At 38.5% G+C, this 23852-nt stretch overlaps 1 protein-coding gene across 5 annotated transcripts in view; it reads right to left on the bottom strand.

Moving 5' to 3' along the window:
• Positions 1-9109: 9109 nt before the first annotated feature.
• LOC124596207 (protein N-terminal asparagine amidohydrolase-like) overlaps positions 9110-23852 on the bottom strand; it is a 147525-nt gene continuing 132782 nt past the window's right edge. For all 5 annotated transcript variants that reach the window (XM_047135258.1, XM_047135256.1, XM_047135257.1 and 2 more), the window contains exon 8: positions 9110-9305. In XM_047135258.1, coding sequence (XP_046991214.1) covers positions 9180-9305 — 126 coding nt within the window. In that variant the 3' untranslated portion in view covers positions 9110-9179. The remainder of the gene's footprint in view (positions 9306-23852) is intronic.

Genomic DNA, 23852 nt, shown 5'->3' with positions numbered 1-23852 from the left:
TACCAATAGAATTAGCATCTGAGCAGGTTTGTAGAACTGACATTGAGATAGTGGCAGTTTGGTACGTACCATAATTATTATAACTAGGTTGTTGCAAAATAAAGACAGAGGGAGAGAGAAAAGAGAAAACTGTTACTGAATATTGCCTGTATTTTTCACAGGTAAAATTTCAGAATACGGCAAAAAGTCAGTCTGTATATTACTTATGCACTGCTATAGCTGACATCCAGCAAGTCTGTGTATCACTCATTGTCTTTGACAGTTTTATACGATACTGCAACAGAGGAAGCATTACACTGGCATATTCTGTTGCATACACAGGTTTAATGAGATTTAGAAACTGCAAAGACATAATGGAAATACTATTTTCTCTATTAATTTCCTTAAAGGTGCCTAGTTGAAATGGATACATCACTAACAATGGAAGCAGAAAACTATCTATCAACTTAGGCACACTTGCCATACAATTAGAATTTAGTGCTATAGCTTCCCAGTGTGTCAAAATGTACAGAGTTTTTCTGATAATATATGGAAACTTGGTAAAGAAGGGATATGTTTTTATGAAGCCAATGGGAATTAGTGACATACAGGTATGATAATGGCAAGAGTATGGTTTGCACCACAATCACACTATGGGAGAGTCTGAACATTGCATTTAAAAACCTACAATAATACTTCTAATGACGTTGTTGGCATCAAGGAGCAGTCACAGCACAGTTGTGTTATTTATGTGTGTAAACCCATCTTTAATCAGTGACTGTATGTTGTATTATAGGGTTGTGTCTGCTGCTGTTGTAGTTACTGCTACTTCATGTCAATATGGATGTTTGGTTTTGGATGAGGTCCCATGGTAAGAGGAAGAATTCAAGTGATGAAGCAACTTCCACACCAGATTCTGTAAGTCTCTAGTCCGAGAAGAAGTAAAACAGCAAAGAAGAGGAAAACATAGTTTCACAATTCTGTTATAAAATACAACTGGTGAAATGTTGGAAAATGTCAAAGATGCTGTCATTACTGCTTTGAAACAAAACAAATATTTTTTTGCTGCAGCTTGATGAGAGTAGACATTGCTGACCAGGCTTATTTATCAGCTTTTGGTCATTTTGAATTGAATGGCAAATTGAAGAACACCTAGTTTTGTCTATATCTTTATTTATACTCTGCAAACTATCATGAGGTGCATGGCAGAGGATACATCCCATTGTACCAGTTATTAGGGTTTCTTTCTGTTCCATTCACAAATGGAGTGTGGGAAGAATCATTGTTTGGATGCCTCTGTGCATGCAGTAATTATTCTAATCTTATTCTCAGGATCTCTATGTGAGCGATACATAGGGGTTTGTAGTATATTCCTAGAGTAATCATTTAAAGCCGGTTCTTGAAACTTTGTTAATAGACTTTCTTGGGATAATTTACACCTGTCTTCAAGAGTTATCCAGTCCAGTTCCTTCAGTATCTCTGTGACACTCTCTCAAAGATTAAACAAATCTGTGACCATTCGTGCTGCCCTGCTCTGTATACATTCAGTATCCCCTGTTAGTCCTATCAGGCACGGGTCCTCACACACTTGAGTGATATTCTAGAACTGGTCACATGAGTGATTTGTAAGCAGTCTCCTTTGTAGACTGATTCCATGAGTGATTTGTAAGCAAATTTCTTTGTAGACTGATTGCAGTTCCCCTGTATTCTACCAATAAACCAAAGTCTACCTACTGCTTTACCTATGACTGAACCTACATGGTCATTCCATTTCATATCCCTATAAAGTGTTTTTATGAGTTGGCCGATTCCAAAAATGACTCATTGATACTACAGTCATGGGATAATACATTTTTTCAGTTTGTGAAGTGCAAAATTTTACATTTTCTCAACATTTAGAGCAAGTTGTTAATCTCTGCATCATGTTGAAATCTTATCAAGATCTGACTGAGTATCCATGCAGCTTCTTTCAGATAGTACTCCATTATAGATAACTGCATCACCTGCAAATAGCCTGGCTATACTATTAATATTGTCTGCATGGTCATTAATACACAACATAAACAGCAAGGGTCCAAACACACATCCCTAGGATACACCCAAAGTTACTTCTACATCTGGCAATGACTGTCCATCCAAGATAACATGCTGTGTCTTCCCTACCAAAAAAGTCGCCTGTCCAGTCACAAATTTCACTTGATGTCCCGTGTGATCGTACTTTTGACAATAATTGTAGGTAAGGTACTGAGTCAAATGCTTTTTGGAACCAGGAAACACTGCATCTATTTGGTTGCCTTGATCCAAAGCTTTCAGTACATCATGTGAAGAAAGTGTGAGTTGGGTTTCACATCATCGATGTTTTCAGAATCCATGCTGGTTGTCACTGAGAAGATCATTCTGTTCAAGATACCTCATTATGTTTGAGCTCAGAATATGTTCTAAGATTGTAAGAAAAATCGACATCAAGGATATTGGACGGTAGTTTTGTGGATCATTTCTGCTACCCTTCCCGTAGACAGATGTTACCTCTGGCTTTTTCCACGAACTGGGCACAATTTTTTTTTCGTGGGTTCTAGAATAGATTGTGGTTGGAAGAGGGGCTAACTCAGCTGCAAATTCAGTTTAGAATCTGACAGGGATTCCATCGGGGCTGGGAGCTTTGTTCAGTTTTACTGATTTCAGCTGTTTCTTATTATCACTGACACTAATACTTATTTCATTCGTGTTTTCAGAGGTACGAAGATTAAACTGGGGCAATTGTCCTGGGTTTTCCTTTGTAAAGGGATATTTGAAAACAGAGTTAAGCATTTCACCTTTTGCTTTCCTACTCTCAATTTCAGTTCCTGGATACTAACTTTGATGCCACTAACAGCCTTTACATATGACCAGAATTTCTTTAGATTCTGTAAATGATCACTCGACAATACTCTGCTACAATAGTCACTGAAGGCATCATGCATTGCTCTCTTGACCGCCAAATGCATTTCATTCAGCGTCTCTCTATCTATAGTCCTACATTTGTTTTACACCTGCTATCCAGTAACCTCTGTTTCTTTAGAAGTTTCTTTACAGTGACTGTATACCATGGAGGTTCCCTCCCATTATGAACTGTTCTATTGGGTGTACAACTATCCAGTGCATGGTCAACTTTTGCCAGAATTCCCCTACATGCTCCTGAACTGTGCTGAGAGTTTCAAGTTTCTCACTAAAATACGATGCTACAGATTTTTTATCTAGCTTACTGACCCCTAGCCATGGTGCTATCTTTATCTTAGACTAGTGTAAATATCTCCTAGTAACTCCATTCAGAATTATAGAAAGTAGCTGGAAACTTAGCTAACCAGCCTTACACTTTGTGTATTCCACTCAGAAATAGATGTAACAGCTTCTAAATGTGGCCCTAATGTAGCTCGGATTGCGCTTTTAAAATTGTTCAATTACAGATTCTAACCATGTTATAAATATCAAAAAAATATGCTCCCTTTGTTTTTATTATAATTTATGTATTGCAAGTCATGTAGACCTATGTCATTAATGTTCTTCTAATAGACTGATCACTTGTTTTGATGTGGCTTCTGAGTGTTGGCACACTAATGTCATTGGGCGTTAGTGAAGAGGTGAGACAAGTAAGGCTCCAAGTCACAATCACAGCTCAGTAACAGAATGAGACAGATATGTGATTGTGATATGTAAGTGCACAACTTGCTGAACTCAGTAAAGTAGCTTATGCATAAACTAACAAAAGTTTGTAATTCAAAAGTTACTAACAACAAAAAACTAAAAATTGAGAAAAAATTCTAATCAAGGAACATAATGAAAGTTGCACCAGAAGCAACAGTAGACAATAAAGAAACAAACCATCCTAAGATAACATATGTACAAGGGTCGTTCAATAAGCAATGCCCCTAATTTTTTTTCTCAGAATATATTTATTGTAAAGAGTCATAATTTGGTGAAAATACACATCAACATGTCTTGTCCATGTCCTCAGATGAAACGGCCTTTCTTTGAATCTTGTGGTTTGCTGTGTGCATTCGTGGAACCCATTGTCAACACCTCTTTGAATATCCAAGAGTCTCGACCATTGCAGACGCACTTCCAATGTTGACCGACAACTGTAGAGTCAAATGTCGAGTTGTGACGCATTGGTTGGCATGAATAATGGCATCTGCATGATTCAGCATGTCTGGAGCACTGGCTGTGAGAGGACATCCTGAGTGTGGCTGATCATGGAGCTCTGTTTCTGCATTTCCTGAGACTGTAACTTTCTTTACCCATCACCCAACGGTACTCGTATCAACTGCAGCATCACCATACACCGCACACAAACATTTATGGATGTTCAGCACAGTCTTGTTTTCTGCACACAAGAATTCAATATAGCACGCTGCTTGTAACGTGAGTAATATGCAATTTTGATGCTGTACTATGGGTCTACCATCTGCCAGAACAGTTCGAAACTTCACTGATGCACAGAACAAACATCAAATGTAAAGCAACAACCAGGATATTGGTCCATGTATACTAATGGCTTTTTACAAAATGTGGGGCATTACTTACTGAACAACTCTCATAGAATGAATTATAAATTTTTAAAAGATCTGAAAAGGTGAGCCATCTTGTTTGACAAGCCAGTGAGGAGTCAGATCTACTAGGATATGACAAGTGATGGATATAGACAGAGACAGTAGCATGCCACTCAGGGTCAAACAGAAATACGAACCAGTGGGGCAAATTGGGTCCACATGAGAGTGATAAATTCCAGGTTCCAACTGGCAGATGTGTTATTACTGTATGTATTTGGTACGCTCATAAAATTTTCATATACCATGGGATGCCGGACAGGCCATTGCAAGTGACTCCAGTATTTCCGACTACAACTGACTGAAATAAAAGTTTATCTGCATTCTTGAAACTCAAGAATACTCTGCTGATCAATTATGATTAGTGTTCCTTATATTGTTTTCGCATTCAAGATATATATGCACCCAATTTTTAAATAAGTATGTACTAATCTTCTCACATTGTTATGCAGTAGTCAAAAGTCACTTGAAACTGAAACAAGCTAACTTTTGTAAGTTTTCATTCCATTATCTTGATAATAAATGTGTTTTAATTGATTAAACTTTCCTATTGTTTCAAATCACTATGTAGAGCTACAAGTTTCCAAACAGGAAAGTATTGGTAGATGCTCTAATACTATCTACCATCATCTCTGGGTTTTTTTCTTCTTTTCATGAGTGTCTGGAGGAAAATGTCTGTTGGTGAAGAAAAGAGACTCAAAACAATAAAGAAAACATGCAGTTCAATTAACAATATTTATTACAATAAAAACAATAAAAATAAATATCACCAATAACAAAAATTATACACATTATTTTTTAACAAGTACCCATCCATTATTGGTCTCATCTCGTACATAACACCGAGGTTTGTTGAATTTGAATATTGTGTTAATTAGAGAGGGGTGATCTAACATACATTTCAGTGCCTTCCGAATCTGTCGGTGAAAAAGAAAGAACATTAAATTAATGTTAATAATCAAAAACCTGTGTTTTCCAAAAAGTCAATGAATGTCACATCCAGAGAGATACAGAAATAACTCTTAGAACAGATGCAGTATACGTTTTCCAAGATTTGTCTGTTCTCATGAAACAATCAGACAATAACTTAAACTACCAAAACAGTTTTAAAAACTGTTCCACCCAATAACAACAAAAATGACACTAGATAATTAGTTACAATTCTTGCGTACATTTAACGATAAAAAGTTTTACATTATAGCTACTCGTGTTTGCCACTGCAATGACTGGAGCAGTTTCACCCATACTTAATACATATCTTACATAGAGTCTGTGAACAAGCACTGTTGGGATAGAAACTATGGAATGCCTGGAGCAATTTCTAACAAACTTGGCACACACGTTGTTGATTGATTGGACAGACAGACAGACAAAGAGAGAGAGAGAGAGAGAGAGAGAGAGAGAGAGAGAGAGAGAGAGAGAGTAATGTGATGGTAAGACATCTCTAGTGGGTGGGAAAAAAGTTACACATAAAAAAATCAATAGTGTCACAGCAGTCTGAGTATTAACAATGCAGAGTGGATCTGAGACATTCATAATCCTTCAAATGAGAACTTTATATTGAAGGTTGAAGGATGCATTCACCAAAGAATTTATTTATTCTTAGTTCTGGAGGACTAACTAAAAATATTGCTTATAATCAAGTTCGGGAAAGTGGGCTTTCTTAGTTGAACTTCAGTGCTGAAATCTTCTTGTACTATCAGAAAAGTGGCAGAATTTTCTTATGAGTTTCCTGCTCTCATTCTTCAGATCAAAAGACAGCAAGCAACAAACCTTTGAAACCCTCAAACTTCCTGGCAGATTAAAACTGTGTGCCGGACCGAGATTGTGGTTGGAAGAGGGGCTAACTCAGCTGCAAATTCAGTTTAGAATCTGACAGGGATTCCATCGGGGCTGGGAGCTTTGTTCAGTTTTACTGATTTCAGCTGTTTCTTATTATCACTGACACTAATACTTATTTCATTCGTGTTTTCAGAGGTACGAAGATTAAACTGGGGCAATTGTCCTGGGTTTTCCTTTGTAAAGGGATATTTGAAAACAGAGTTAAGCATTTCACCTTTTGCTTTCCTACTCTCAATTTCAGTTCCTGGATACTAACTTTGATGCCACTAACAGCCTTTACATATGACCAGAATTTCTTTAGATTCTGTAAATGATCACTCGACAATACTCTGCTACAATAGTCACTGAAGGCATCATGCATTGCTCTCTTGACCGCCAAATGCATTTCATTCAGCGTCTCTCTATCTATAGTCCTACATTTGTTTTACACCTGCTATCCAGTAACCTCTGTTTCTTTAGAAGTTTCTTTACAGTGACTGTATACCATGGAGGTTCCCTCCCATTATGAACTGTTCTATTGGGTGTACAACTATCCAGTGCATGGTCAACTTTTGCCAGAATTCCCCTACATGCTCCTGAACTGTGCTGAGAGTTTCAAGTTTCTCACTAAAATACGATGCTACAGATTTTTTATCTAGCTTACTGACCCCTAGCCATGGTGCTATCTTTATCTTAGACTAGTGTAAATATCTCCTAGTAACTCCATTCAGAATTATAGAAAGTAGCTGGAAACTTAGCTAACCAGCCTTACACTTTGTGTATTCCACTCAGAAATAGATGTAACAGCTTCTAAATGTGGCCCTAATGTAGCTCGGATTGCGCTTTTAAAATTGTTCAATTACAGATTCTAACCATGTTATAAATATCAAAAAAATATGCTCCCTTTGTTTTTATTATAATTTATGTATTGCAAGTCATGTAGACCTATGTCATTAATGTTCTTCTAATAGACTGATCACTTGTTTTGATGTGGCTTCTGAGTGTTGGCACACTAATGTCATTGGGCGTTAGTGAAGAGGTGAGACAAGTAAGGCTCCAAGTCACAATCACAGCTCAGTAACAGAATGAGACAGATATGTGATTGTGATATGTAAGTGCACAACTTGCTGAACTCAGTAAAGTAGCTTATGCATAAACTAACAAAAGTTTGTAATTCAAAAGTTACTAACAACAAAAAACTAAAAATTGAGAAAAAATTCTAATCAAGGAACATAATGAAAGTTGCACCAGAAGCAACAGTAGACAATAAAGAAACAAACCATCCTAAGATAACATATGTACAAGGGTCGTTCAATAAGCAATGCCCCTAATTTTTTTTCTCAGAATATATTTATTGTAAAGAGTCATAATTTGGTGAAAATACACATCAACATGTCTTGTCCATGTCCTCAGATGAAACGGCCTTTCTTTGAATCTTGTGGTTTGCTGTGTGCATTCGTGGAACCCATTGTCAACACCTCTTTGAATATCCAAGAGTCTCGACCATTGCAGACGCACTTCCAATGTTGACCGACAACTGTAGAGTCAAATGTCGAGTTGTGACGCATTGGTTGGCATGAATAATGGCATCTGCATGATTCAGCATGTCTGGAGCACTGGCTGTGAGAGGACATCCTGAGTGTGGCTGATCATGGAGCTCTGTTTCTGCATTTCCTGAGACTGTAACTTTCTTTACCCATCACCCAACGGTACTCGTATCAACTGCAGCATCACCATACACCGCACACAAACATTTATGGATGTTCAGCACAGTCTTGTTTTCTGCACACAAGAATTCAATATAGCACGCTGCTTGTAACGTGAGTAATATGCAATTTTGATGCTGTACTATGGGTCTACCATCTGCCAGAACAGTTCGAAACTTCACTGATGCACAGAACAAACATCAAATGTAAAGCAACAACCAGGATATTGGTCCATGTATACTAATGGCTTTTTACAAAATGTGGGGCATTACTTACTGAACAACTCTCATAGAATGAATTATAAATTTTTAAAAGATCTGAAAAGGTGAGCCATCTTGTTTGACAAGCCAGTGAGGAGTCAGATCTACTAGGATATGACAAGTGATGGATATAGACAGAGACAGTAGCATGCCACTCAGGGTCAAACAGAAATACGAACCAGTGGGGCAAATTGGGTCCACATGAGAGTGATAAATTCCAGGTTCCAACTGGCAGATGTGTTATTACTGTATGTATTTGGTACGCTCATAAAATTTTCATATACCATGGGATGCCGGACAGGCCATTGCAAGTGACTCCAGTATTTCCGACTACAACTGACTGAAATAAAAGTTTATCTGCATTCTTGAAACTCAAGAATACTCTGCTGATCAATTATGATTAGTGTTCCTTATATTGTTTTCGCATTCAAGATATATATGCACCCAATTTTTAAATAAGTATGTACTAATCTTCTCACATTGTTATGCAGTAGTCAAAAGTCACTTGAAACTGAAACAAGCTAACTTTTGTAAGTTTTCATTCCATTATCTTGATAATAAATGTGTTTTAATTGATTAAACTTTCCTATTGTTTCAAATCACTATGTAGAGCTACAAGTTTCCAAACAGGAAAGTATTGGTAGATGCTCTAATACTATCTACCATCATCTCTGGGTTTTTTTCTTCTTTTCATGAGTGTCTGGAGGAAAATGTCTGTTGGTGAAGAAAAGAGACTCAAAACAATAAAGAAAACATGCAGTTCAATTAACAATATTTATTACAATAAAAACAATAAAAATAAATATCACCAATAACAAAAATTATACACATTATTTTTTAACAAGTACCCATCCATTATTGGTCTCATCTCGTACATAACACCGAGGTTTGTTGAATTTGAATATTGTGTTAATTGGAGAGGGGTGATCTAACATACATTTCAGTGCCTTCCGAATCTGTCGGTGAAAAAGAAAGAACATTAAATTAATGTTAATAATCAAAAACCTGTGTTTTCCAAAAAGTCAATGAATGTCACATCCAGAGAGATACAGAAATAACTCTTAGAACAGATGCAGTATACGTTTTCCAAGATTTGTCTGTTCTCATGAAACAATCAGACAATAACTTAAACTACCAAAACAGTTTTAAAAACTGTTCCACCCAATAACAACAAAAATGACACTAGATAATTAGTTACAATTCTTGCGTACATTTAACGATAAAAAGTTTTACATTATAGCTACTCGTGTTTGCCACTGCAATGACTGGAGCAGTTTCACCCATACTTAATACATATCTTACATAGAGTCTGTGAACAAGCACTGTTGGGATAGAAACTATGGAATGCCTGGAGCAATTTCTAACAAACTTGGCACACACGTTGTTGATTGATTGGACAGACAGACAGACAAAGAGAGAGAGAGAGAGAGAGAGAGAGAGAGAGAGTAATGTGATGGTAAGACATCTCTAGTGGGTGGGAAAAAAGTTACACATAAAAAAATCAATAGTGTCACAGCAGTCTGAGTATTAACAATGCAGAGTGGATCTGAGACATTCATAATCCTTCAAATGAGAACTTTATATTGAAGGTTGAAGGATGCATTCACCAAAGAATTTATTTATTCTTAGTTCTGGAGGACTAACTAAAAATATTGCTTATAATCAAGTTCGGGAAAGTGGGCTTTCTTAGTTGAACTTCAGTGCTGAAATCTTCTTGTACTATCAGAAAAGTGGCAGAATTTTCTTATGAGTTTCCTGCTCTCATTCTTCAGATCAAAAGACAGCAAGCAACAAACCTTTGAAACCCTCAAACTTCCTGGCAGATTAAAACTGTGTGCCGGACCGAGACTCGAACTCGGGACCTTTGCCTTTCGCAGGCAAGTGCTCTACCAACTGAGCTACCCAAGCATGACTCACGCCCTGTCCTCACAGCTTTACTTTTGCCAGTACCTCGTCTCCTACCTTCCAAACTTAACAGAAGCTCTCCTGCGAACATTGCAGAACTAGCACTCCTGAAAGAAAGGATATTGCAGAGACATGGCTTAGCCACAGCCTCGGGGATGTTTCCAGAATGAGATTTTCACTCTGCAGCGGAGTGTGCGCTGATATGAAACTTCTCAGTTGCTTGAGCACTTGCCCGCAAAAGGCAAAGGTCGCGAGTTCGAGTCTCGGTCCGGCACACAGTTTTAATCTGCCAGGAAGTTTGATATCAGCGCACACTCGGCTGCAGAGTGAAAATCTCATTCTGGAAACATCCCCCAGGCTGTGGCTAAGCCATGTCTCTGCAATATCCTTTCTTTCAGGAGTGCTAGTTCTGCAAGGTTTGCATGAGAGCTTCTGTTAAGTTTGGAAGGTAGGAGACGAGGTACTGGCAGAAGTAAAGCTGTGAGGACGGGGTGTGAGCTGTGCTTGGGTAGCTCAGTTGGTAGAGCACTTGCCTGCAAAAGGCAAAGCTCCCAAGTTCGAGTCTCGGTCCGGCACACAGTTTTAATCTGCCAGGTAGTTTCATATAAGCGCACACTCCGCTGCAGAGCGAAAATATCATTCTTTGAAACACTGCTTCAAGATAATGATGCCTCTTGGCTGATATCCTGATAAAATTTCATCAATATAGTTAAATTGTGTTAAGTTCATATTAAGAGTGAATTTTTAAAATATTTTGCGTTATAATTTAATATAATTGGATAGATAAAAAATCTACTCACCAAGTGACAGCAAGAGAACACATATATAAAAAGTATTAAAGATTGCAAGCCTTTGGGACCAGTGGCTCCTTCTTCTGGCTGAATAGTGGAAGGGGGAGGGAGAAGGGTGAAGGAAAAGGACTGGTGAGGTTTATGAAAAGATCTGGTCAGTCTCCCCTGACCCGGGAGACTTACCAGACAGGAAGAGGAGGAAAGACTAATTGTTGGGGTCTGCACCAGACAAGATTTAAAAACTGGATAGCTTAAAGGTGGAAGATAAAGCAATACACAAGACAGAGATTACTTCTAAAACATCATGCACAACTTAATAAGAGCAGAAAGTTAAGTGTATTGAATGTGATAGAGATGGGAGGGGAGCAGTGAAAACTAGACGGCCAGAAAGTGAATGATGTAGAAAACGAAAAGGGAGTGAAGAAAGGAATAGTTACTTTGAGGAAATGCTGAGATGGAAGAAATTTATATAAATTAAGGCCAGGTGGGTGGTGAGAGCCAAGGACACATTGTAGTGCCAGTTTCCAACTACACAGTTGGTACAAACTGGTGTCTGGGGAAAGGAACCAGATGGAACATATGTGAAACAGGCATGACTGTCATGTTGCAAAGCATTCTCTGCAACAGGATAGTATATGTTGCCAGTATACATGCCTATGTCCATATATCTTAAGTGATAATTTGATTGTAGTCTTGTCGATATAAAAGGTCGAACAGCGTTTACATAACAGTTGGTATACAACATGTGTCATTTGACATGTGGCTGTCCCTTTCAGAGTATACGGTTTGCCGGTTACAGGGCTGGGGTAAGTGGTGGCAGGAGCATTCTAGGGCAAGTCTTACAGCAGAGATAGTCACAGGAGTAGGAACCATAGGATAGGGAGAGGTGTGCAGCAGGAGCATAAGATCTGACAAGGATACTGCACAGATTGGGAGGGCGACAAAAAGCTATTCTATGTGTGGTGGGTAAAATATGAGCCAGAATGGATCTCTTTTCAGGGCATGATTTTAGGAAGTCATATCCTTGTCGAATTGCTGTTTAATACATTCAATAATATTGAGTGATGAGTGGTGCACTCTTGAGTTGTTTTTCGAAGGAATCAGCAGTACCAGGATGGGATGTGATAGCTCAGGAAAACTGCTTTTGAACTAGGCTGGTAGGGTAATTAGATACAATGAAGGCTGAAGTGAGGATGGTAGTGTATCACTGTAAATAATCTGCATCTGAACATGTTTGCTGCAAATTCTAGGACTGTATGTGAGAGAATGTTCGACATGGAAAGGTTGCTAACTGTCAAAATGTAAATACTCTTGTTTGTTAGTAGGTCTAATGTGAACATAACTGTGTAGCTGACCTTTGCTGAGAATGAAATCAACATCAAGAAAAATGGTGTGGGATTCAGTATAGGATCATGTCAAATTTAATTGGGAGAATGCATTTAGAGATTTCAAGAATTTTAATAGGTCAACCTCAACATAAGCCCAAACGGCAAAGAGGTTGAAACACCACCGTTTAAATTCCTTTACTGGATTTTGTGTAATTTACTGAAGCCACCAAATAGTTAATTATTATGATTACATGACCGTGTGCTTAATGGATGAAAGGCTATCGGTTTTCTGCTGTGGCTTCGGGGGTATTTCAACCGAGCGCGGCTGTTCTGTGACTGAATAGTGGAATGATTGAAAGTTTGTCTATTATTAAGAACCATAAAGGTTGCGATGTACAAACTGATATATATTTCCCACTAACACACAAATTCTGAGGCAGTTGCTACCTTCGCCTTACACGTCTAATTACGGTTATATCTTTTTATTGATGGCTGATTTTCAGTGCTTCGTCACACGCAATGCTGATGGTTAACATCCACAACAATCCTCACTGCAATCCATGGTTGTTGTTGGCCGACACGGTTGACATGAAACACGTAATTCGGCACTTGTCACTTTCTGTTTCATATCACTCGCGAATCGGTATTAGTGAAGGTCAACCCCACGACGATCAGGGGGACGTGCTCACTCATCATACTCCGGTGAATTTTACCGTTTACAACTCACTCGACCACCATTCTTGCCCGTCTCTCTAACACCACTGCTCACTCCACACTCCCCAGTACAATTCCTCACTCGACACTCATCTCACTGCCTTCTGCAGCACTCGACAATCGACTCCTGTCAACTATCGACCCAGGCATCGGATACTAGCATCTATGTTCATGGGATCACAGATCCCTTACAAGGTCATCAATGTATCTAAACCAAACCAGATGCTGAAGGCTTATGGATCCTAGGAAAGTCCTGTCCAAGCAGCCCATGAAAAAGTTGGCACACGAAAGAGCCATATTGATTCCCACAGCTGTGCCTCTGATTTGTTTGTATCTCTGCCCCTCAAAGATAAAGTAGGTGTCTGTATGTATAAAGTTTATTAAGGTCAGCATGAAGGATTTCATAGGTTTAGAATCAGCTAGATGCTGACTGAGTAAATGTTCAGCAGCAGACCGACCATGTACTTGGGGGATGTTGGTACGGAGGGAGGTGGTATCAATGGTGACAAGCAAGTGGGACAGACACAGCTTTCAGAATGCCTATGAAATGGTTGGTGTCTTTAGTATAGGAGGGAAGTCTTTGTAATATGAGTTGCAAGTGTAAATCAACTGAGGCAGATATCCAATTGGTAGGTGCTTTGAAGCGAGCAACTATGGGATGCCCAGGATGATTGAGTTTGTAGATCTGAGGATGCATGGTTTGAAATGAGTGTTAGTCCTTGCGAGGGGCCTGAGGTTTTAGGGAGGGACTGCAGGTCAGCACCATTCTCACCTCAGCCTTCACTGGACATAACGACCGCAACAGCCTAGTTCAAAAGTGGGCCATCACCTTCAATCCTGGTATTGCTGATCCCTCTGAAATAACAACATAGGAGTACACCATTTGCCACTTAGTATTATGCTGGTTTTGAATGTATTAATCAGCTACTCTGACAAAGCTATGACTGCTTAAAATTGTTCCCGGAAAAGAGGCCCATTCTGTTTGACATTTTGCCCACCAAGCCTAGAATAGCTATTCGTCACCCACCCAATCTCTGCAATATCCTTGTCAGACCCTATGCCCCTTCTCCACACATCTCCCTACACTATGGTTCCTACACTATGACTGTCTCCAGTATAAGATTTGCCCTAGCACACTCCTAACACCACCTATATCAGCCCTGCAACTGGTGAGAGCCACCTATGAAATGACACATCATATACCAGCGGTTATGTATGCCTTTCGCAACGGCATGACCACCACTAAGATATGAGTTAGGATGAATAGGTATAGGCATAGGGTGTATATGGGCAACACACATCAGTGCCCGTTTCCCCACAAGTGCCATCTGAATTCTTCGCTCAGACTCCAGTTTCCTTGAACTCTGCAGGTGGAAACTGGCACAATAGCACATTCTTGGTTCTTGCCAACCACCTGGCCTTAATTTATGTTAATTTCTTCTGTCTCAGCATTTCCTCACAGTAACTACTCCTTTTTTCAATTACTTTTAGTTTTCTACATCATTCATTTTCTGACCAGTCTTTTCTTGCTGTCCCCCTCCCATCTCTAGAACAAACAATGCACTTAGCTTTCTGCTCTTATTGAGTTGTGCATGATGTCTTGGCAGTAATCTCTGTCTCGCAGATTACCCTATGTTCCATCTTTAAGCTCTCAAGTTCTCAAATGTCATCTGGTCCAGACCCTAAAAATCAGTCTTTCTTATCATCCGTCTGGTAAGTCTCCTCTCAGCTGGGGTTCTGAGCAACTTTTCCACAATCTGCTCCTTTTCCTAAACTTCAGTCTTTTTTCCTTCACCCTTCTTCCTACCCCTTCAAACCTTCTGCCTGAAGAATGGACAGTTGGCTACAAAAGCTTGCAAATTTTAATACCTTTTATACATGTGTCCTCCTTCCACTGCTTGGTGAGTAAATTTTTTTATCTATACAATAACATTATATTTCCAAAAATTGATTATTTTTGTTGTTACACTATAATTTGTGCACTACACTTATACTTCTAAAAACTTGCAAATAACATTACTTTGATTTCACACTGCACATGCATTGGATTTCTTTTCCTGCCTAACAAAAGGCTGGAATCAAGAAGCAATCACAAAATGTTGCATAATCAGCTCATAATTAATAAAACAACACTAATTTCACAGAATGAGCAAATAGACGTTCTTCAAAGCTGAAAACAAATTATGATATTATGGGAATATTTAATGTTCATTATGAACTAAGGTGAAAAAGCTGTCAACAACTGTGTAAAACACAGGAGTTTAAAAAGATCCAGCTGTTTTCACAAGACTATATCCTCTACATGAATGAATATTGCTGTTTGGGGTAACTCTTATCTCATGCACCAAAAGTAAAAATTTAACTTTGGGCCAGTCATAAGCTGCCAGCCCATATGGTTGCTGGTATGGTTTTCCCTTATGTAGCCATCTTGCTCACTTATTCAAGAGTATAGCACTGCACCTCCTACAGCAATGCACCAAGGTACTCCAAGGTTGCCTGATCTCAGTTAATATGTGTGTGTGTGTGTGTGTGTGTGTGTGTGTGTGTGTGTGTGTGTGTGTGTGTGTGTGCGTGTGTTGGGGGGGGGGGGGGGGGGGGAGCGGGCAGGAGGAGTTGTGAAACATTGTCTATGTGCCTCCCCCTCTAACGACAATGGGTGCATAAACTCCAGACATGCTTGCAAAAATATGAGTCAAGTCTAATTATCATCCGGATGTTTGTTGTGCATCAAGTAGAGTGCACGCCAACCATTTGTGAAAGCTTTAGGGAAACTTTGATCCTAAATGTAACTGTAAAAAGTATCCCAAGGCCATATGTGCATGAATACAAAAGATATCCCACGCATCTAAAATGTTATGAGACTGATTGCATTCCTGGTGCATAAGCAATGTCAGCACAGTAACTATGGTGGCAGGTTGAACTGACAACTGTAAACGACAGACATCAGCAGGCAGTTGTGAGCAGACAGATTTGGACGTGTGGTCATAAATCAAGTGTTCACGACATTCTATACAATGTTCTCAAGAAGGGAAAAGTGTGTGCAAAGTTGGCCCACATATCTTGATGCCAGAACAAAAACAATGACATGTGGACACATACCATGGCTTCATTGAAATTCAAAACGCAGACAGATCTTTTCTGGAAAGTATCATCAGAGCTGAGGAGACTTGGAGTTATCAATACAAATATACCACAAAATGACAAAGTACAGAAATTCACATGAAGGGTCAGCACTCTGAGGACATAATCAACATTTAAGCCAATGTGGGATGCAAGCTGAACATCTTAAAAATGGACTTTCCTGTCATTTTCACATGTTTGTAGGAATGTTCTATGGAAGAGACTATGAAGAAAACCCGAAACATTAAAACCAGTATTTTAACTTTTCTCTACAATTTATTAATCCCAATTTGAAACTTCCTGGACTGACTGGGTATAACCCAGTAAAGTGAGATAGTTCTTTTGAAAAATAATAGCTTAGCAGTCCCATGTGTAAATTGAAATTTACCCAAAGTTTATATCTTCACTTAAGCATAAGATATAGTCTTGTGGAATCGTATGAACCTTTATGAAACATCCTATATTTTTAACTGCAGATGACCATTGCTATGACGAGAACAGTTACACGAAAAATCAATTTTCTGAATACAGTACCACATGATATTATTTTTTACAATGGTGTTCAGGTATAAGGACTTATTGTAAAGGTTTTACACACTGATATCGCACTTTTGCCACAACAGAGTAACAAAGCACATAAAAAATGAAGCACCTTGGAGAGATCTTTAATGTGGTATATAACTGGAACTGCATATTTTCATAATAAGCAGGTATTAATACCCAGATGGAAATTTTCACTCTGCAGCAGAGTGTCCATTGATATAAAACTTCCTGGCAAATTCAAACTGTGTGCTGGACTGAGACTCGAACTCGGACCTTTGCTCTACCAACTGAGCTACCCAAGCATGACTCACGACCTTTCTGCACAGCTTTACTTTTGCCATGTCTCTGCAATATCATTTCTTTCATGAGTGCTGCTCTTGCAAGTTTTGCAGAGGAGTTTCTGTGAAGTTTGGAAGGTAGAAATGAGCTACTGGTGAAAGTAGAGCTGTGAGAAAGGGTTGTGAGTCACGCTTGGATAACTCAGTTGGTAGAGCACTTGCCTGTGAAAGTTCAAGTCTTGGTCTGCCACACAGTGTTAATCTGCCAGGAATTTTCAAGTATAAATGTGGAAACCACTAAATACAACACGTTAGCTTTCAAAAAAACTGAAATCAAGATTGTGTCTGCTCGATTTGCCTCTGTCAGCAAATAAGAGCACAGAACATGTGATCTTGTCAGCCAACAACAGCTCACGACATGTGACCTAGTCAGCCAACTGCTACATGACATTTCATTGCATGAACACACAGACACCTTGAATTTCATAAAAATTGTAGCACAAATAAAATAGGAATGATTAATGTTTCAGATTAATAGACCAACAGTACAGTTACAAACAAAGCTATGCCTTCCTATATAATATTGTCTGTTTCTTCCTAAAAGTGTGCTTAGGCTAGGATCCAAGAGCACAGCTTAGATTGCTGAAAGCAAAGCAATGACATTTATATTCTTTGTTGTCACAAATATTTTGCTGTTTTTTCCAGATACATCACAATTCAACATTTCATGATTTCCAATGGTGTATTTAGACTGAAGGGTAATAGCACAGCTTACATTACTGAGTGAAGCAATGACATTTATATTCCTTCCTGTCACAGATATTTGGCTGTTCTTTCCAAATATGTCATGATCTACACGTCATAATTTTGAAAGGTGTTGTTAGACTGGGAGGTAACAGAACAACTTAAATTGTTGTGAGTGAAGTAATGACATTTATATTATTTGTTGTCACAAATACAGAGCTTTTTTTTCTGCAAACATTACACAACATATGAGGATGTGGTTAGGGTGGGATCCAAGCAAACAGCTTAAATTGGCACAGCTGAGTAATAGTTACAACCAAGATTATAAATTTTCCTGTTGCCCTTGTACACAGAAATGAAATATATAATCTTGGCTGCCACAAATATTCAGCTGTTTTGTTTCTGAATAAGTTGGGATTTCTCAGGGTGTCGTTAGGTTGGGCCCAAAAGAGCCCAAGCTAAACTGCTGGGACTCAAATGACTGTGTATTAAATGAAATATATATTATTATATCATTGAAAATTATATAAATATATTATGTTGTGAAACAGTGAAAGAAATAATTGTGCTATGACTGTACTGTTTACTATCCAAAATCGAATGCAATGCAGGCATGCTTGGATAGGTTGCATTATACTGAATGAATAAAGCAAATTTGTGATCTTGGATGTTGGACCATAATGTCTCCCTATGAAGCATAGACTGCCCAAAATGCCACACACTGGTTACATTTATGCTGAATGAGGAAACATTTTGGGAGAACGGAAAATGTGGAAAAGAGTTGCATGGTCAATATGCAATGCACATTCAAGCAGACTGTATGGGACTGTACTTGGTTCAGTAATTCACAAATGTCAGCAAAACCTCTGAGTTCTTTGCCATGTGGATCTACACGAATTATGGAAAGACAGAGAGAGAGAGACTTATCGAAAATTTTGGCTTCTCTAAGCATACAGTGACTGACTGGTCTTTCTTCTACTATCAAGTGCACACAGAGTTGGGGATTAACAATTTACACAGGGACCAGGGATGAGATGCAATTTGAGAAAAGCAAACACAGCAAAGGATGTAAAATTATCAGACAGTAGGTGTTCGGTGGAATTCAGTGAGGGTCCAAGAAAGCCTCCTTTGAGCCTGTGCAAGCATGAACTAAGGAGGCCTTGATAAGAATAACCAATCTAAAGATTCTTCCTGGGGAAAATGATCATAAGTGACAGCTAGAAGTTAGATGACATTATAGGTCTGAAGCTTTTCAGTACATGCGAGGGAACTTTGTACGTCTGACAGATTGTTCTGTTCACCCACAGTGTGTGGAAAGAATGTGTTGAGACATCAGAGGTGTCATCCCACGATATAGTCAAAAGTCCAAACATTTTGTGGATTGTCTAGATGAGTACATGTTCTACCAAGCATATCACTCGAAAGAATTTATCCACAACGCAAAACTGTTATGCAATAGTTCCTTCAGAGAGTTCTGCAGGCATCACCAGTGACTACAATTCTGTGCCTTTCAGGGAAACCAACGCTTTCACTTTCTTCACCATTAAATGCATGTGAAGGCATGGCTTTGCTTGTTACTACATTGTTTGTACATTAATTTGAGACATTAACCATTCCTGTTAGATTTGTGCTGCTTGTTTAATTTTTTGGTGGCATTTGTATGTTTGAACAACTAATAAGTAATGTTGTAACCGACTGAATAGATCAGGCGTCCTGTGCTGTGGTTGGGTAATTGAAGCAAATCAAGCAGATGTCATCTTGATTTCAGTATTTCCAAACCTAACATACTATATTTGGTGGTTTTCATATTTATATTTGTGTATTATGAAAATTTGCAGTGACAGTGACATGCCACATTAAAGATCTCTCCAAAAGTGTTGTTTTTGTCTGATTTGTTGTGCTGGAGTGGCAGGAAATACGTCATCTGTCCAGGGTAACAGTACTGCACTTATTTATCAAAATAAAATAAGTAAGCTTAAATCATTTGCAGCACATCATCAGTTTGGCACAATGAGAGAAACTGTATGTTTACTGTCATGCACCGCACATGCGAATACTTGTTCAGAATGAAAGTAGGAGTAACTGGGGTTCAACATTTCAGCTTCATATGGCAAATGATCGAAGAGCACAAGTGATACACAAAGAGTCTTTTATACAGTAAATATTGAGCTGCTCCGCTAATGACAACACCACAAGGACAAAGTATTGGCAAGGTTCACATTTTCTGGGGGGTAACCAAAAGTTAATACCTCTGGTCACTTCACTCTCCATACTCATCACCCCCTGTTGAGCTCTGAAACTGTTTTCATAACTCTATAGTGCTGACAAGTGTGCAGAATTAGATGTGGGATCTTAGATAGAGTGGCTGTCCAACTCTATTACAAATGCCTGTAGCAGCGAGAATGGTACTATGGAGGACGATATTGAATTCTGTGATGTTACATGGGCTGGGGCACACCCTCACCCAGGAAAGTTCTGGATTTGACAAAGTCTTAGAATGACTAGTGGGTTGTAATGGTGGAAAGATAGAGAATTAGGTCTTAAAAGTGCCCTCATTTAAAGTTACTGAGCTTCTTCCATAGAATGCAGTTCTGATAGCAATTCTTCAAACAGTATAATTATTCAATCAAAAGTCAAAACAGGTCCAAACAAAGCATTTGGGGCAGATGTAAGGAACCTTTGTCATCATCCTGGCCAACACCATCATGGACACAGTTTGCCTCCCTTCCTCCAGCTGCTTATGAATTGTTAGCACCGCATCTGTGTTGTCTGGACGACTGTATGAGAACCTGAACAGTGTTGTGTGGCAATGGACAAAAGTAAGGGGGAAGGTACACACAGCATCACACCTTGAAGTGCACAACATTTCCCTTTATGACTTTCTCCACATTTGGAGCATGCTCTTAGCATGATATAAAGCTGATTAGTGGTCACACAACTAATGACACAGGTCACTTCATTCTGTAACCAGTGTGTATAATTAATGAATAACCACACTGCAGTATATTTGTTTATTAGTTGCTAGTAAATATGAATTACTCCGACAAGAAGGATAGTCTACATCTAACACCAAGATATAATATTTTCATTCATATGAAATGTACACATTGGTGACCCTTAGCCTGATTAGAATTACTTGATAACTGACATCTATCACTTGGTGCTACAGTGTTGCCACATCAGCTACCATTCAGTTAAAGGCGACACACAAGCATGATGGGTCACTTCACAAGTGCTGAAATGCTGTTCATGTAATGTGGAGCAATGTTGGAAGCTGCTGCCATCAGGTACGGTGGGAATGCGAGATGCCCTGTCCAAAGTTGATTTCAGAGGACCAATGACTGCAGGCAATGGGTTTTGTAACCTTCAATTTACACTTGTCTCCTAACCTTACCACAACCTCTTGATGTGCAATGTATATGAGAAAATGGCAGGCAGCAACCTGCAGCAGAATTATTAATCATGCTCGCTTTGCTCATGGCAATTAAAGATGACCTGCACAAGCAAACTCAAGACAGAAAAACTTCAATTTCAGTGATAAAAGCAAATTGCAACATCTCGCTTTTGCTAGGTGGCTGACATGATTCTGACCAATGAACAGTCCTGGTTGGAACTCATTTACAGGTTATAGGCAACACAGGCAGATTCTCAATGAAAAAAGAATGATAGGAAGAAAAAGAAGAGCAAAAATATTTAAAAAATTATGCTGAAACCAATTAATTGAAAATAATAATAATCAGTCATTTTGATAAAGATTTAAAGATAAAATAATATTACTAGCCGACAATGAAATTCAAACCCATGACCTTTTCTATCACAGCCTGCAACTTAAACATTGCGCCAAAGAAGACCTTTGAATGGTAACCTTATATTTATTGATCTATCAAACCAGTTACAATGATCTCTTCAGTAATTTAATATTCTGTTTCTTTCAAGTGTCATCAATTTCACCAGTATCTTGACCATTTTTAATTCATCACTCTCTCTAACACAAAATACTTTCAGAAAGGAATTGAACATAGTTTTACCTATGCAGTCATTTTTTTTTAAATCATAGATTTTTGAAGAAGCATCTTTATATGCTTCCATGATCTTATTTCTGTTCTCACCTTTCTCAGTCTGATTAATAACGTCAAGCTTCTGTTGTATTGCAACATGTTTACGTTTCACTTCCACTTTGTTTTGAGAGATGCTTGTTTGAGAAAGCATCCCCAAAACAATACACAGCATTACTGTAATTGTGATACGGAACAGCACTAATCACGACTACACATTAAAACACCACTTTTTAATTTCTGTAGACACCTGGCGCACAACATATGCTGTCTGACAGGTGACTGAAATAACTGTTCACACTACACAACCTGAAATTGTTGGCCACTGCCGAATGTTACCAGATTCCACTGAATGTGTCCAAAATATTCAATATGCATGAAGGAATGCCAGATTAATGAACGTGCTAGACTGTCAGGTGCATGGTTAATGGCCCTTTACTGTTTCAGGGATGATAGAATAGGCCCAGTGTGTCACTTTGAGGCAGGAGTCTTGAAACAAGTAAGTTGAAAGTTATTACAGAAATTGAGAAAAATCCATATTTATTGTTGGGCTGCTGATTAAGACATAAATCCAAATAGATATATTTGTACATTAATTTTATTTATTTGTATAACTTTAGATGGTGGCACAAAAAACTGCACACCCATGTGAACAGGCCTGGCATTGTTCGACCACAACAAGAATTCTTGCCATGTCACAACTGATGATGCACACACAAGACCCTTGATACGACCCCAGGAAATGAAATTAAGTGGAGCCACACCAGGCAATTGAACTGACCGCAAAACATGACCTCCTCTTTCGATCCATCTTTCTGAAAACATTGGATAATGATATTCACTAGCAATATTGCAAAGTTAGTTGCAATATATGTGTGTATGAAAATGAAATGAGGTTATTTCTAACATTGTGGGAAGTACATATCTCATAAACAGAGTAGACACGAGTAAATAAAAGTCAGAAGGAAGTAAATGTGGGCCTATTACCCAATCAATAACAATATCTTGCCAAAAGTTCACTGACAGTCTGGTTGGTGACTTTTTACAACATGGGGATTTCTAAGACACACACATTTGTTGAAAAGTTTCTCTCTAGTGCAACACAATACATCCAAGGAAAGTACATACACAAGAAAGTGAGGACCAACAATACAATGCTGCAGCATATATTGGCTCAAAGTGATATAAGGTCTGAAGTCAGCATAAATTAAAGCTCGTTCTCTATATGAATGGCAGGTGCTTGGCAGCTCTTCCCATACTAAATTTCTAACAGTACCATGTGTGACACCTATTTCATACATAATATGATATAAAAATATTGTCCGGCCTTAATAATTTAGAGTACAAGAACAGAGCACTGCACACGCCCAAGTTCAGAAGTGTCAGTATCCACAAATCTAGCAGTCTGTGGAGCTTTACGTTGGTGTTTACATCATCAAATAGAAGCAATATAACAGTTAGGATACAGTATATGTTAAGACCCCTTGCAGTTTCACTCGTATCATTTCTTTTGAAGATCATTAGTCGAGCACATACAAATGGTTGAAATATTAGAACTCCACGTCGGTAGAATTACTACAACAATGAGTGTTTCACATCTGTTTCTATGGCTGAGTGGACAGGCTGATGGTTTATGAATGTTAAGGACGAGCGTTCAAATCTAATGGGAGTCGCCTGTGGAGGTAATATTTTAAACCTTAATTTGCTACAAATTGTGCACTTGTAAGCTTTTCTAGGTTTCATATTATTTCAAAAGATTCCATTTTATAATGGTCTAACCTTTAAACAAATAGATAAATGGTCATAGTAAAAATATTGAAAATTGATGTATTTATTTGTAATTACTTCGACTGCCATCTGGTGTCTCTCTCTATAGTTCTCTGCTAAGAGAAACATGTCAGCTGATTGGCATTTTTTTAAAGTCTTTACATGATGTTTATACGAGTGAGTGGATGTGTACTTCAATATCTGTTGTTTCTAATATTTGTTCTTTACCTATGGTAGGCATATTTGACCATTACACTA

The sequence above is a fragment of the Schistocerca americana genome, chromosome 2 (genome assembly GCF_021461395.2).
Source record: "Schistocerca americana isolate TAMUIC-IGC-003095 chromosome 2, iqSchAmer2.1, whole genome shotgun sequence".
NCBI classification, from domain to species: domain Eukaryota; kingdom Metazoa; phylum Arthropoda; class Insecta; order Orthoptera; family Acrididae; genus Schistocerca; species Schistocerca americana.
Note: the sequence above shows the minus strand (reverse complement) of the source record. Positions and strands in the feature narration are given on the sequence as shown.